Below are 12,664 nucleotides of genomic sequence, written 5' to 3' on the forward strand. Positions count from 1 at the left end.
TAGTAGGAGGATAGCAAAAGTCTTTAGTGAAAATCCATAAACCCCGAGAGAAGTAAGAGAAATCAAACAAGATATTTATAAAGAATAAATAAATAATGAAAAATAAAAATAATAAAAAAGAAAAAAATTCAAAAACAATTATTATTAATTTTCAATTCACCACAGCTAATGTCTAACCACAGTGCCGTTGGTGGGTTCTGGCGCCAATCAAAGCTTGAAATCAACTCAATGTCACGCATGCAAGCGTACCATAATTACATACATACACACATACGCAGCTAGGTGAAATAAAACGCAGTTTTTTTTTTGTTTTCTCGGAAGCGCAATACTTTCAGTTAACTTTTATTCACTTTTCTCCTTATTCCTTATAAATGAATTCTGCGTATCTCATTACGTAAGACTTGGTCTATTTGGAGCTGTTGCTAGATAATTGACTGATTACAGATGATACAAGTATTTTGTTTTTTTTTGTTGCTTGGGAACCGCTTTGTGGGGCAATGTGCTGCGCTCGCCTGCTATGTGTGTGGATATGGGGTCTACTACGATTTAAGGCTTCTTTGCTTTGTAAATAAACAATTTTATTATTTTTCTTTTGTTTTGTTTTTTTTTTTTTTTTTTTTGGTTTTATGGCATTTACGATTTATTTTTGAGATGCATACTCGGGTGCAAGCCCGGTCGGGTATGTATGTACACATGTAGGTACTTGGCATGCTCTTTGAATTTTGTTCAAGCGTTGTCTCGGCATCAGAACCAACACCGCACTGCCACCCTTCGTTGATTTACTAAAATATTTACGCACTTCCATTGCATAACCACAACGCTTGTGGCTTACCTTTGGCATTATTAGAAAGCGTTTTGTCAGCAATAGCTGACGCGGGTGCGGGAAGAAGCGTGTGAAAGTGTGAGCAAGTGAAAGTGATAGGTTTTCTTTTTAGAGTAGAAGGTGAAGCCCAAAGAGTGTGAAGAAGCCAGCGAGACGAGCGCAGAAAGATGTATGAAGTGATGCGTTTCTTACAACAACCGTTGTGTAACGGTTTTTGCAATGAACTTGGTGATGTGGGTGTGAATGCATATGAATGATAGTGAAATAGTTGGGAACCAGTACAATTTTTACGATTTACACAGAGAGATTACAAACTACAGTCACTATTTTTTAGTAATTTTTTCATTTTTAGTTTAGCAAATAGACAGACAATGTGTACTTAAAGGCTTAGAGAGGAAAAACAATAAATAAATAAATTAATAAATAATTTACAAAAATAAATAAATTAACCTACGAACTAAAATATTACACTTTCTATTTTATGTATTTTAGGTTTCTTATTGTTTGTTGGCGCGGCAAAGCGACTAACTAGCGAACACTGGTGGCTAAACCAATGGCTCTTAGGCGATTTGCCGCCATCCATACAAATTATGCGCTTAATTTTCAATTAAATTTTTTGTTGTTTCTGTAGCATTTTTACAATGTTTCGTTTAAGCTGGAAAACTATTAGTTACACATTATCATAATTGGTTTAATTTTTTGTTTTTTTTTTTTTTTTTTTTTTTTAACAAGTGCAGTGTATGAACAAGCAGCTCTTTAAATGTCAACGAAAAAAAAATCGCAATTTACATTAAACAGTTTTGTTGCCGTTACTTTTTACAATTAAGTGTATTTTTCAATAGTGAATTTTGAGCTTAGCTGGCTGCTGTGTAGAGAATTGTGCCATTGTGCAACGTGTTTACGGTTAATTTGACTAGCACCAAACGGGAGCAGAAACAAAACGGAAGGAAAGTTCTAAGCAAATTTGTTGTTCTAGAATTTGTAATGCGACAAAGTGTAACAAAAATCAGCTCAAAGCCAAGAGCCGAGCGACCGAGTGTCTTCGCGTGGTTTATGTTATGTTTCGATTTCGTTAATTTCCATAGCTAATAATTGAATAGAGTTCTTTATGTATGTATGTGTATGTACTCAAGTCCTTTGTCATTACTTTTGTTTTCTAATTAAATTCAGTTAATTACGCTATATTCATTGGCTTGTCTACTGTTTGAGCGCCTTTTTGCTCTTCAAAGCACTTGTTGATTTTTTGGCCTTAGCTGATGCTACGTGTTTCTTAGTGGCTGATTGATTTTTAGACTCACGTGCTTCGCGTCTTGCTTCAATGACATTCTCGCCGATGATGTCGTCGTCGTCATCATCGTCGTCGGCCTCGTCGTCCTCCTCCTCGTCGTCACCTGTTATGGCACCTGTAATTTCAGCGACTCCATCATCAATATCATCATCATCTTCCTCATCGTAATCATCATCATCATCATCCTCAACATTACTATTGTTATTCAAATTCGAGGCGGCAGCTGCTGCACCAGCCGCTGGATTCGCGCTTGCTGCTGCCGGCTTGGCGGCGGCCGCAACGCTTCCTCCGGCAGCATTGGGCGCTGGCAGCTGTTGCTTCTTATTTGCACTACTACTACCACTACCGTTTGTTTGTTTTGTATTAGTTGTTGGCTTTGTTATTGTTTGCGTGGCGGATGTTGCTGCTGTTGCTGCGCTTGCTTTTTTCAGCGAATTTTTTTTATGAGTATGAGTTTGACTGAGTTTCTGTGGCGTGGATGCTGATATTGGTGATTGACTGTTATGGATTTTTGTATTTGTATTTGTATTTGTATGATGCGGTATGAGATGCGTATCTGTATTGGTGATGTGTGCGGCAATATTGGGTGCAATATTACCATTACTATCGCTATCGCTAACAACATCGCTACCATCAACGACACTACTTTCAAATTCTTCTTCTTCTTCTATTATTGGCTCTAAACTACCGCCATCTTCTACAACATTACTACTTAATTCTTCATCGTAAAAAACATTTTGTTCACCTTCGTTGTTGTTGCTGGACACAGCATTGGCATCGTCGGCCGCATTACCGGCGGCTACAGCATCGGCAGCATTGCCGCTTTCGAGTGGTAGATCAACACCATCCGAGATGCCGCCACTGACTGCCGATTGGCCGACGGGTGCGAGGTCCTCTATGGGGGCGGCTGGTACGGGCGCGGCGGCAACGGGTGCGCTGGCAACGGCGGGTGTGTCTTCGTCATCATCGTCTTCATCATCGTCATCTGCAAGAAGCCACGTGCAAAAAAGTTTAGTGATACCAGTTCATTTTAAGTATTCGCTTTTAAGTGTGAAACAAACACAAAAAATTATAGAAGTATATGACTAGACTTCTACTATACTTCTAGTTGTATATATGTATGTTGTACGCACCTCCCAAAATATCATCGAACAAGCGGTCCAAATAATCATCATCATCATCCTCCTCATCATCGTCGCTGGCAGCAGCGGCAGCTGGCGCCGCCTGACCCTGTGGCGTGTCGTCTTCCTCATCATCGTCGTCCTCCTCATCATCGTCGTCGTCATCTGAAAGCCCCGAAAGAAATACAACTGTTTTAAAACACATACGAGAGCGAGAGAGAGAGCGCGAAAACACATGAAAGAGAAAAAACAAAATGGTTATAGACAAACAAACAAACAGTTAATAAAATTCCTTCAGTCAATGCCAGCCAAGCTAAGCTCTGCAAGACTTGCGCTCTCTGCGCTTTGGCTGCTTGACTGTCAGGTGGCGGTGCGTGCACATACAAATCGTGGCGGTGGTGTGACCGATTCTACCTACATACATGCAAAGAAGTAGATTTGGTGCTGGTGGAAATGGTGCTGATGCTGGTGCTACACTGCGCTGGTTAAAGCTTGGTGCGGTGCGGTTCAGTTGAGTTGATTCAGTTTAAAGTTGAAAGTTGAAAGTCGAGTTGACAATGGCACACAATCAGTGTGAGAATGAGCGAAGAGTAACAAGAATAGCACAAGAGAACTATTGTGGCAATGTTGCAAGTGGTCATTGCTGATACAATGCTGGCATTTGCTTACAACAACAAAAGTGGCAAAACCAAACACAAGCGAAAACAGAAAACAGAAAAGAAATCGAAAAGCGGATAGAAGCGCATAAGCCAAACGATGGAAACAAACAAACCAATTTACGAAAAGTCAGCGAAGTCGTCAGCGGTCCTCACTGCAGTGTTGGAGAAGAGGTGACGAAGAGGTGCTAGAGAGCTGCAGTAAAGTGTCCATTTGAGAGGGTGCAGGTGGAGAAAGCGCAAATCGCTAGATTCAATTTGCTTGTTTGCTTAGCCGAAAACTAAATACGTAAATACTTGTTTGTGAAGTTATTGTGTGTGATGCGAAAGTGTGAGACTAATGAAGATACTAGCTACTGCATGCACTTACCATCGTCATCGTCCACGAGATCGCCTAGATCGGGCTCGTCATCGTCATCATCATCATCATCGTCGTCATCATCGTCATCATCGGCTGGCGCGGCGGCGGGCGCTACATCGTTGACGGCTTGCTGCCGCGCGATGGCGCGTTCCTGGCGCTCGACCAGCTGGACGGGGGAGGCTTGAATTTGTAGCAGCACAGCGCTAAGGATGCACAGGAGTAGGACGAATTTCATGGTGCTGCAAGCAGAAAGAAGGAAAATATATTTAGAAAAGTAGCTTATACAGAAGTAGTTTTTCAAAGCGAGTTTTGAGTTGGTCGTGCTATTTGAATTGAGTTTAAGATTTTATATAAGCTTGTATATTCGAGCTATTTGAGCTTTGAGCTAATAAGATAGCATTATTCTCAGTCGACGCATTGAAATTCAATACCGTACAGGTGTACCGTTTAATTTCTGTTATATAAACCACCCATCCACCCTTTCTCTTTTATGCATTTCACAGCGCGGTTCACCGATTTCGGCTTGCGATATTCTGACCTCAATAGCACGTTTTAGAGCTCTCTGCCTCACCAGCGATCAGCAATAAATCCGGTCACTTGTGGAACGCCAGTGTGTTCGACTCTGCGTCACCTCAGCACACATCCCAACTCATGTCTGTATCATTTTACAATATTTGCTACTCAGGCAACTGCTATAATATATCGCTCCAAGAACTAGTGGCTAAAGCAATGCCTATTGTTGTGTTTAGAGTTGCAGACTTGCATTGTGAGGCTTCAAGGAACGCGCGCATACTTCCGGAAGTATCAATTGTTCACGAGTAAATTTTCGCTCAATAATTTTATCGCACACCTCCATCGGCGCTGACACACATTTGCCGCTGCCACTTGGCCCAGTGCCTCACATACCGCACATTTGACACACACACACACTCACACATGCATTGGGTATGCGAGTAGTGCGCTCCGTGTGCAGTCGGGCGACTTTCTTTTAAAGCAAGCAACTAAATAAAGGCAAACAAGCGCTGGAATGTGACTGTGTGTGTTAATGCATATTGCCGTTGCAATGGTTTTGCAGCAGACGGTGCTTGTGTGTGGAAAGCAACAACCATAACAACAAAAAGCGTTATGTTTTCATTGGCCGTTGGACGCGGCAGAGAAGTGAAATGAAAACCGTAGCATTTATCAAATTACAATTGAATTGATGTGGCAATTAGGACTTAAATATGATTGGCATTTACATAAAATATGCTAACACACAAACACACATTTGCGCATACGTCTTCATTCGACCGCAACTCGTTTACACTTTTAGTATGGTGAGCCTCAACGGCAGCATAAATGCTTGGCAATGCTTACAACTATGTGCCACTATGCACGTATGTGTGTATGTACAGGTGCGTATACAGATATGTATGTGCATAAGTGACATGAGCGACTGGCTGAACTGGCTTTCGTTGTTGTTGTTTATGTTCGATGTGTGGCTTGAAAGAAGTGAAAGTCCAACAGTCAAAAGCGCGCTTATTGCCTTTGGTTTTTGTTGTTTTGTTGTTTACAGACGGCAGCGATAAGAGAAAATCGTCGTCAACTACAAAGTATCGAGTGTTTTCGAAAAGCCATACACGTTTACATTACCACTTACATACAGATATATCATATTATGAGTGAGATCTTTAGGCTTGCAAGCCAATTAGTGGCAAATAATTTCACCTTGTTGTTTGTTTTGTTTTTGCATTTTGAAATACAGTAGTTTGAATGAAGTCAAGTTTGCTTCGAAATCGGAATCCTGCTGTTTTGTGTATGTGATTTCGGGTAAATATGGGCATCGGGTTGGATTATATGGAGCGTTCCACAAGTTCAGTTCACTTATAAAAGAGCCTTCTGTCTGTGCACTAGTTTATTTGTATGCCAGATTTTCCATCTACATAAATTGAATTTATAAAAATCTACAACGCTTCTGGCAGCGAAAAACGGTACCAACATTTTTGTTAAATTTAAGTTTTCGGCGATGGCTTCAACGCATTTTGGTTTATTGTGTTTTCTACAAACAGCGAAATGTAAGTGCGTGTGTATCGCATGCTTTCACGCCGCATCTTAAGCTAATTGACAAAGTTGTAATACCACTTTTGAACTTAAGCGCGCACACACACATACATATGTATAAGAACATACAACAATATGTATTAACACACATACAAAAATTAGGAAATACTTCACCATAAACAAAAGTGTGTGTCACGAGTTGCTTGCGATGCCATCTACCACAACAGCAGCAACATCAGCAGTTTCAGCAAAACAGCATACGAAAAGCCAAGTACCTACTAAAACCGTTAATACTACAATATATGTGCTAACACAGTGCCACACGCACCCTACAAAGCGTTGCAACTGCATCTTCGATGGGTCACGAGACTCCTGCGACTCCCACCACCGGATGCTTAGGAAACTTAGCCAACTGTTACCACTTACTGAAACTTTCCTGCGCACTTGTGTGCGTGCGTGGGTGTGCGCACATACTGCACATTCGCTATCAGCGCGGATGCCAGTGGCATGCTCGTGTGGAGGCAGCTGCAGTGGACAATGTGCCTGACAACTTCGCCGTTTGTTTTGTATCAGAGACTCTTAATAATATTGCGTGCAGTTCAATATAAAGTGCTTTACTACTCAAGCATCTGCTGGCGCATGTGTTGGTGGTGCGGACCGTTGTGCGCGACAGGCACTCTTTGCCATGTTTTAAAATAAAAGTATATTAGAAAAGTTCACCCAGCCAGACTTGCGGTGCGAGCGCTGCTGGCACAAGTGGCTCAAACGTTTGTTTACAGCTATAAAATTCGGAATCTGCTATTGACTTGACCTGGAGCACTGAAATTAATTGATACAATGGCAGATAGCGAGTGCGTCTGTACAGGAAAAGTAAAAACACAGATATCGCAGATTATAAGAAAATTCTAACAAAATCAAAATAAGTTCTTGCTTTAATTTAGCAAATTCACCCATAATGTTTGGCTTTCAAGCCCTGTAAGGCTTTTTCAAAATTATTTTAAAAAAATTATGAATTTTGACTTTAAATTGCAAATATTGGGTAGTCGAAAAAGTATTTTCGTATTTTATCAATAGATTTCTTTGCAGTCGTATAGCGACAGTGCTACCAATCACATTGTGTCATGCAATACAGTATTGGAAAGGTGAGATTTTAGCCTTCATTGAATTAAAAAAAAAATTAAATAGGGGAAGTTGAAAAAAGTCGAAATCCGCAGGCTTTTTATAAATAACGGAAAAAAAGCCCTTAGATGCCACTGCCACAAATTCTTCGCGCAAAAAGCCACAACAGAGCACTACATCAAATGAAAATGAAGAGGATGTTGTCTCCTGCAAAGTATGTCAATATTGGCGAAACTTTTTACGGAATCGCATCATGTGATGCCTGATGAACTCGAAACTATTTGCAGAACTTTAAGTCGCGCACTTGTTAACAGTATTGTTGCCTGATATTTATTTTGAGCGCAGTCACACGCCCCGCTCTTTCAACTTATTCCTTTGTAAATAGCTAGCGAAGGACTTGTTTTGCAAATGCTGGAGTGAAAAAGTCTGCCTTTCGCGGTACGCCCAAGAACCAAGGTGTGGCGTGGCGCTAGTAAATGGCACTTAAAGCGGTCGTGAATAAAGACCAAATGCAACTGGAATCGAAGCTCAATGCGTTGCCCCTTCGATAGTTAAAGCGACCGCGTCGCCGGCGCTCGTCTTGGGTTGATGGAGCGCGCATAACGACAATGAGAATGGCGAATGTGGTGAATCGTGGCTGCAGCGACGAGTTCGGCGCCTGCAGAATTTGATAATTTGCTAGGGGCCACCGGCCGTGGCCAACAGGCTTCGCCAATGTGTCGCTTGTCAACTGGTGTCGGCGCTCGTTGACGACACGGAATGCAGACGCACGTTGCGGGAATTAAGGTGAAAATCGCTGTTAATGTGTTTGCTCTTGTTGTTGGCTTCTATGCTGTTTATTTCTGTTGTTTTCGTTCCGTTTTACGTTTATTCTTTTAGCCTGTGATGTTGCCGTTGAGACTCTTACGCCACTTGCAAATACCGTAAATGGCATGTTGCAGGCGTGCACTGTCGTTGCATGCATCATTTATAGTCCCTTGTTGTTTTCATTGTTGTCGTCATAGTTGCTGAAGCATAGTGTAAACACTATAATTAAAACAACAACAATTTGGAAAGTGCAAGCGTCGATTTGGGTGTAGATAACGCCACGCTCGCACACACACACACACACTTGCTCACTTGAAGCAAGTTTATAAGCTTGTTTGTGCACGGACGTATGCAGAAAAGTGGGTTAAACAAGTCGGAATCTGTGTACGTCCTTGCGAGTGTGTGCGTGTAAATGTGAGTGTGTGCGAAAATTGCACAAAACCCAAAAGAACAAAATCAAAGTGCTGAAAATAAGACAAAGAAAACTTTTGTTACACAGTTGGGACACTTGGGCGTATACGCAATGTCAGCACAACACCGCCGCCTCAGCAAAGTTTCGTTTCAAATAAGCACAGTGCGGCGTTGAGGGTGAGGGTGCCGAGTATGGAAGCGCCTGGAGTGCCGTGTATGGTGTCTGTGTAAGAAGCGTGAATGAAACTGCAAATTGTGCTTGTTCTTTACTTGTTAAACTTAAAATGCATTACAACAACAGCAATGGTGGTGAGGAATACAAGTGAAAAATAAATAAATGCGCCATTTTACTTGCGAACAAATACAGACAGTTACATACCAATATATTAGCCCGGTTGAACACATGAACGCGTCGCCGGGGCAATGCAATTCTTTGAAGAACACTCAGCGCACGAATTACCGATGTACATTGAAGAGGTCTTGAGTGTATGAAGTGAGCAAACTACTGTTATTTAGTCATCTTCCCACTCTAATACTTCGCTGCGGAAATATTTACTGCGAGACAGTCTTAACGCTCAGCTAACATAGACTTCAAGTCAAGTACAAATAAGACACACCCTAAAATGCCTTCCATTGAACCACAAGAAAGTTGCCGCTTTCTTCATTTAACGCCAATTCTTCTCGAAAAGTTTTTCATTTTATGCAAGTCATTAAGCTTCTGAAGCGCTGCAAAAAATGCACAGGAACCACAGAATTTCGCGCATTTTTCCCTCACATGTCTACTCATTACCCCCACATTAGCGCTCAACAAAAGGATCACAGTTAGGGTTATATTATACGGCATATAATACGCAAAGTGCCGAATTTCGTATGCCATGGAGCTCGCTGCGACGCCCTGCAGCTTCTTTTTGTGCGCGGATGCAAGTTCAAATTGCGAAGCGAGTGCACTTAATACGAATTTTCCAACACACCTCCCAGCACGCGATCCGGCGATAAGCGAATGTGCGCATACATTACATTCGTTCGCAAATTGGGTGCATAATTAAGCCGGGAAATGCGCTGGGCCCCAGGAATTACGGCTGCGGGCGGAGAAGGCTGCAACAATTCTAGTTCCTCAGGTATGTGAAGGCATCTGTAGTCTATACTTCTATTGCTAATCACTGAAGAAACCATAACGCTGTGTTCAGGAACTTTTCTTAATCAAACGGCACTTCGGGCTTGTGACAGACCTCGTTGAAGATCATCGTCAAGAGACAAAAGCGCTGTAATGGAACGAATTTCTAAAAAAATACGAACAGATGATATGATGCCAGATGAAGTATTTCTTTTTGTTGAAAGGAACTCTCTTTGCCACAACCAGCATCCTTATTTACTTGTACATTTGATCGCTTCACTGCCCAAGTAAATCGCTTTGTTCTGTGGCTTCGCTAATGAAGACGCTGAAACTGCCAAAACATTAAAATCTACACCGCACACAAGCCAAGCGAGCGTGAAGCAAGTGGGAGTGGTACAGAATCGCACAGCGATGAAAGCGTTGAAAGCTACTGACGTGCATGAGTGTGAGCACTTTTAGCTAACTGCGCGCTGACGGAAAAATTCTTAACTCCGCACTTGAGTGGCAATACAAATAATTGTAACACATGAAAAGACTGGCGCTGCTAGATTTGTACTTTCACGTCTGCTTTTACATAAGTGTGTGTGCGTGTGTGTTCATGAGGCCATATATACACTGCTTAAATGTGGGTCAATTGCAACTGCACACGACGACGAACTAAAGTGGCAAAAACAAAAGAACAACAACTTAAGAAATTGAATTGTCTTAAGCCGTGCGAGACGGACGCCATGAGTTGAGGCTTGGCCATTGTTTGTATAGCGAAATTAAGTTGACTACTTATTTCGCGCCCTTTTGGAACAAATACGAGCGAGGCTTTAAAAAATAACGACGTGCTGCATGCTTGAGCTGAGAAGCGGAGGAACTTTTAATGCAAGCGCTGAAAAGTGCCTTTGGAGAGTGACTGCTGAGTGCAAGCCCGGTAGTAAGACTCGCGGAATCTGTTGCGCACTTAAGCGCCTGCATCAAAGCACATACCCTTGCCATGCTCCACGGTGTCGAAATTCTGCTTAAAAGGCATTTTCGCCAATGCTTCGATTTTTTTAGTTCTTTAAGCCCCCTTCTGCTCCCCTAATATTTAATTTTAAGACATTTGATGTGCCAGAGTCACCCACTTTAACTACTTATATATATTCGTATACATTTATACATATACATATATTTACGTAGACCTTACCCAGTCTGGCTCGTGCAAGTGCGCCGTGAACGATATCAATGTAATTAACGCAACTCTTTAAAATCCATTAAATACGACAATAATACGGCATACAAAGAATTACGAAAACAATGCAACTTTGTGAAAAGTGGGTCAGTATCGACAGTCAGCCCATTGACAACTTCGTCCACTTGCCGACAATGGAGTTATGGGGCGCTGTGATCGCGCATGCTCAGCACGCTAATGGGCTGAAAGCGCGTAAACTTGCACACGAACTTCATATAAGCAGAGACACGGTCGTACACTTGGACTTGAGCGCTGAAGAGCATTTCTTTCGGCTATCGAACCAGTTCGAACACACCCAATTCGTAACACTTTCTTCTGACATTACAATTCGTCTTTGTATGAGCATAAATGCGCACACTTCTGTGTAAGTGTGTATGTTTGTGCGCATGACCGTTTCGGAATTCCTTTTCACTAGGTTATTTACGAGCGTTTTAAGTATATGACTTGAACGTGGTCGAAAGTGCCTCCGGCGTGAAGTGCACATATGTAGATGTGTTCGAATTTACTGTTGCACGTGAAGTAATGAAGAGTTTCTCTTCAAGAATTTATTTTATATTTTTGGTTTTAATTGAAGGTTTTCTTTAATAATTTTAAGACCGTGTTCGGCAATTTAATAAAATTAGCAAATAATAAGAAAAAATCGATATGGACCAACAAAGGTTTCTAATTCAGCAAAGTCGGCAAATAATAATTAATGTTATGTTAGTAGTCTTCATTTTTTTTAGCACTTCAATAAACATTGTTTTTTGAGAAGCATTTTCAAAAACTTTTCAAAGCAGTTTTTTCTATGTATTAACGGTTTCTCTGTCAAGGTCTTTTCACTCACTACTTTCGGTAACTTTCTTAATCAGCGCAAAATGTTATAATATCTACCTTTCTCCTAAGTTGGTTTACTCAAACTCTGGATTAACGAAAATCGTCGATCTGCCGATTTCAAAACCAAAACTTCCTTTAATTGAAAATATGATTCGTAAAACGTTTAAACTTCGGCGTAAGAACACTATTGTTTCTGTTCAATATGACTTTAAAGCTTATCACTCGTGTGTTTTTTGAACACTGTTTGCCACCTTTGCCACAAACACTGCACTCTTGGCCGATTGCCGCACGACTAACGTCAGTAAAAGTTTTCTCTTGCGGTTTTTACCGCTTTCTTATCCAACTGTGCTGGCACTGCGACTGCGCAGCTGGTTTCCGAACAGTATATATGTGTAAATGTATGTGTGTGTGCGTATGTTACAATTAGACTTTCTTGCTGTCGCTGCTGTAAGTATGTAGCTCTTTACCTTTCTTCGGGAACTGGTTACCACAACGATCGTGTGTGTTTTGTGCGTAGTAGACGGCAACAATATCGCGTGTGTATGCTTGTGTTTAACGTAACGCGTCTTCTTTTCGACGCTTATTCGCTTTTGAATTATATCCAATTGGCTACTTCAGGCTTATCGTTGGTTGAGTATTCGATTTGTTGTTAGCGACGCGACGAGCATGCGCACAACTGTTCAACACGAGCTTAAGTCTGCAACTGATCGCTGTTCGTGATTTGATTTACCATAACACCACGCTCGTTGTGCCTTCAGCGCTGCCAAGGTGTTGATTTTCTTTTTCGCTTGGCGCGCTTCACACCTTTCCTCAGTTTGGCCACTTGCTATTTGGGTTCGTAGCAGCGTCTGCGGCGGCGGCAGCGGCAGCGGTGACTGCGGCACTTCGA

General features: G+C 41.7%; 1 protein-coding gene across 1 annotated transcript; it reads right to left on the bottom strand.

The window, feature by feature from the left end:
* Window positions 1–328: 328 nt before the first annotated feature.
* On the bottom strand, window positions 329–12,459 carry LOC126761297 (nucleolin). Its single transcript, XM_050477345.1, has 5 exons — window positions 12,243–12,459; window positions 4,259–4,488; window positions 3,245–3,397; window positions 2,857–3,096; window positions 329–2,226 (listed from the first exon to the last, which is right to left on the bottom strand). The coding sequence occupies exons 2-5, from the start codon at window positions 4,482–4,484 to the stop codon at window positions 2,021–2,023; spliced, it is 825 nt and encodes a 274-aa protein (XP_050333302.1). The 5' UTR covers window positions 4,485–4,488; window positions 12,243–12,459; the 3' UTR covers window positions 329–2,020.
* Between the last annotated feature and the right edge of the window lie 205 nt (window positions 12,460–12,664).

This window comes from Bactrocera neohumeralis, chromosome 6, assembly GCF_024586455.1.
Source record: "Bactrocera neohumeralis isolate Rockhampton chromosome 6, APGP_CSIRO_Bneo_wtdbg2-racon-allhic-juicebox.fasta_v2, whole genome shotgun sequence".
Classification (NCBI taxonomy): domain Eukaryota; kingdom Metazoa; phylum Arthropoda; class Insecta; order Diptera; family Tephritidae; genus Bactrocera; species Bactrocera neohumeralis.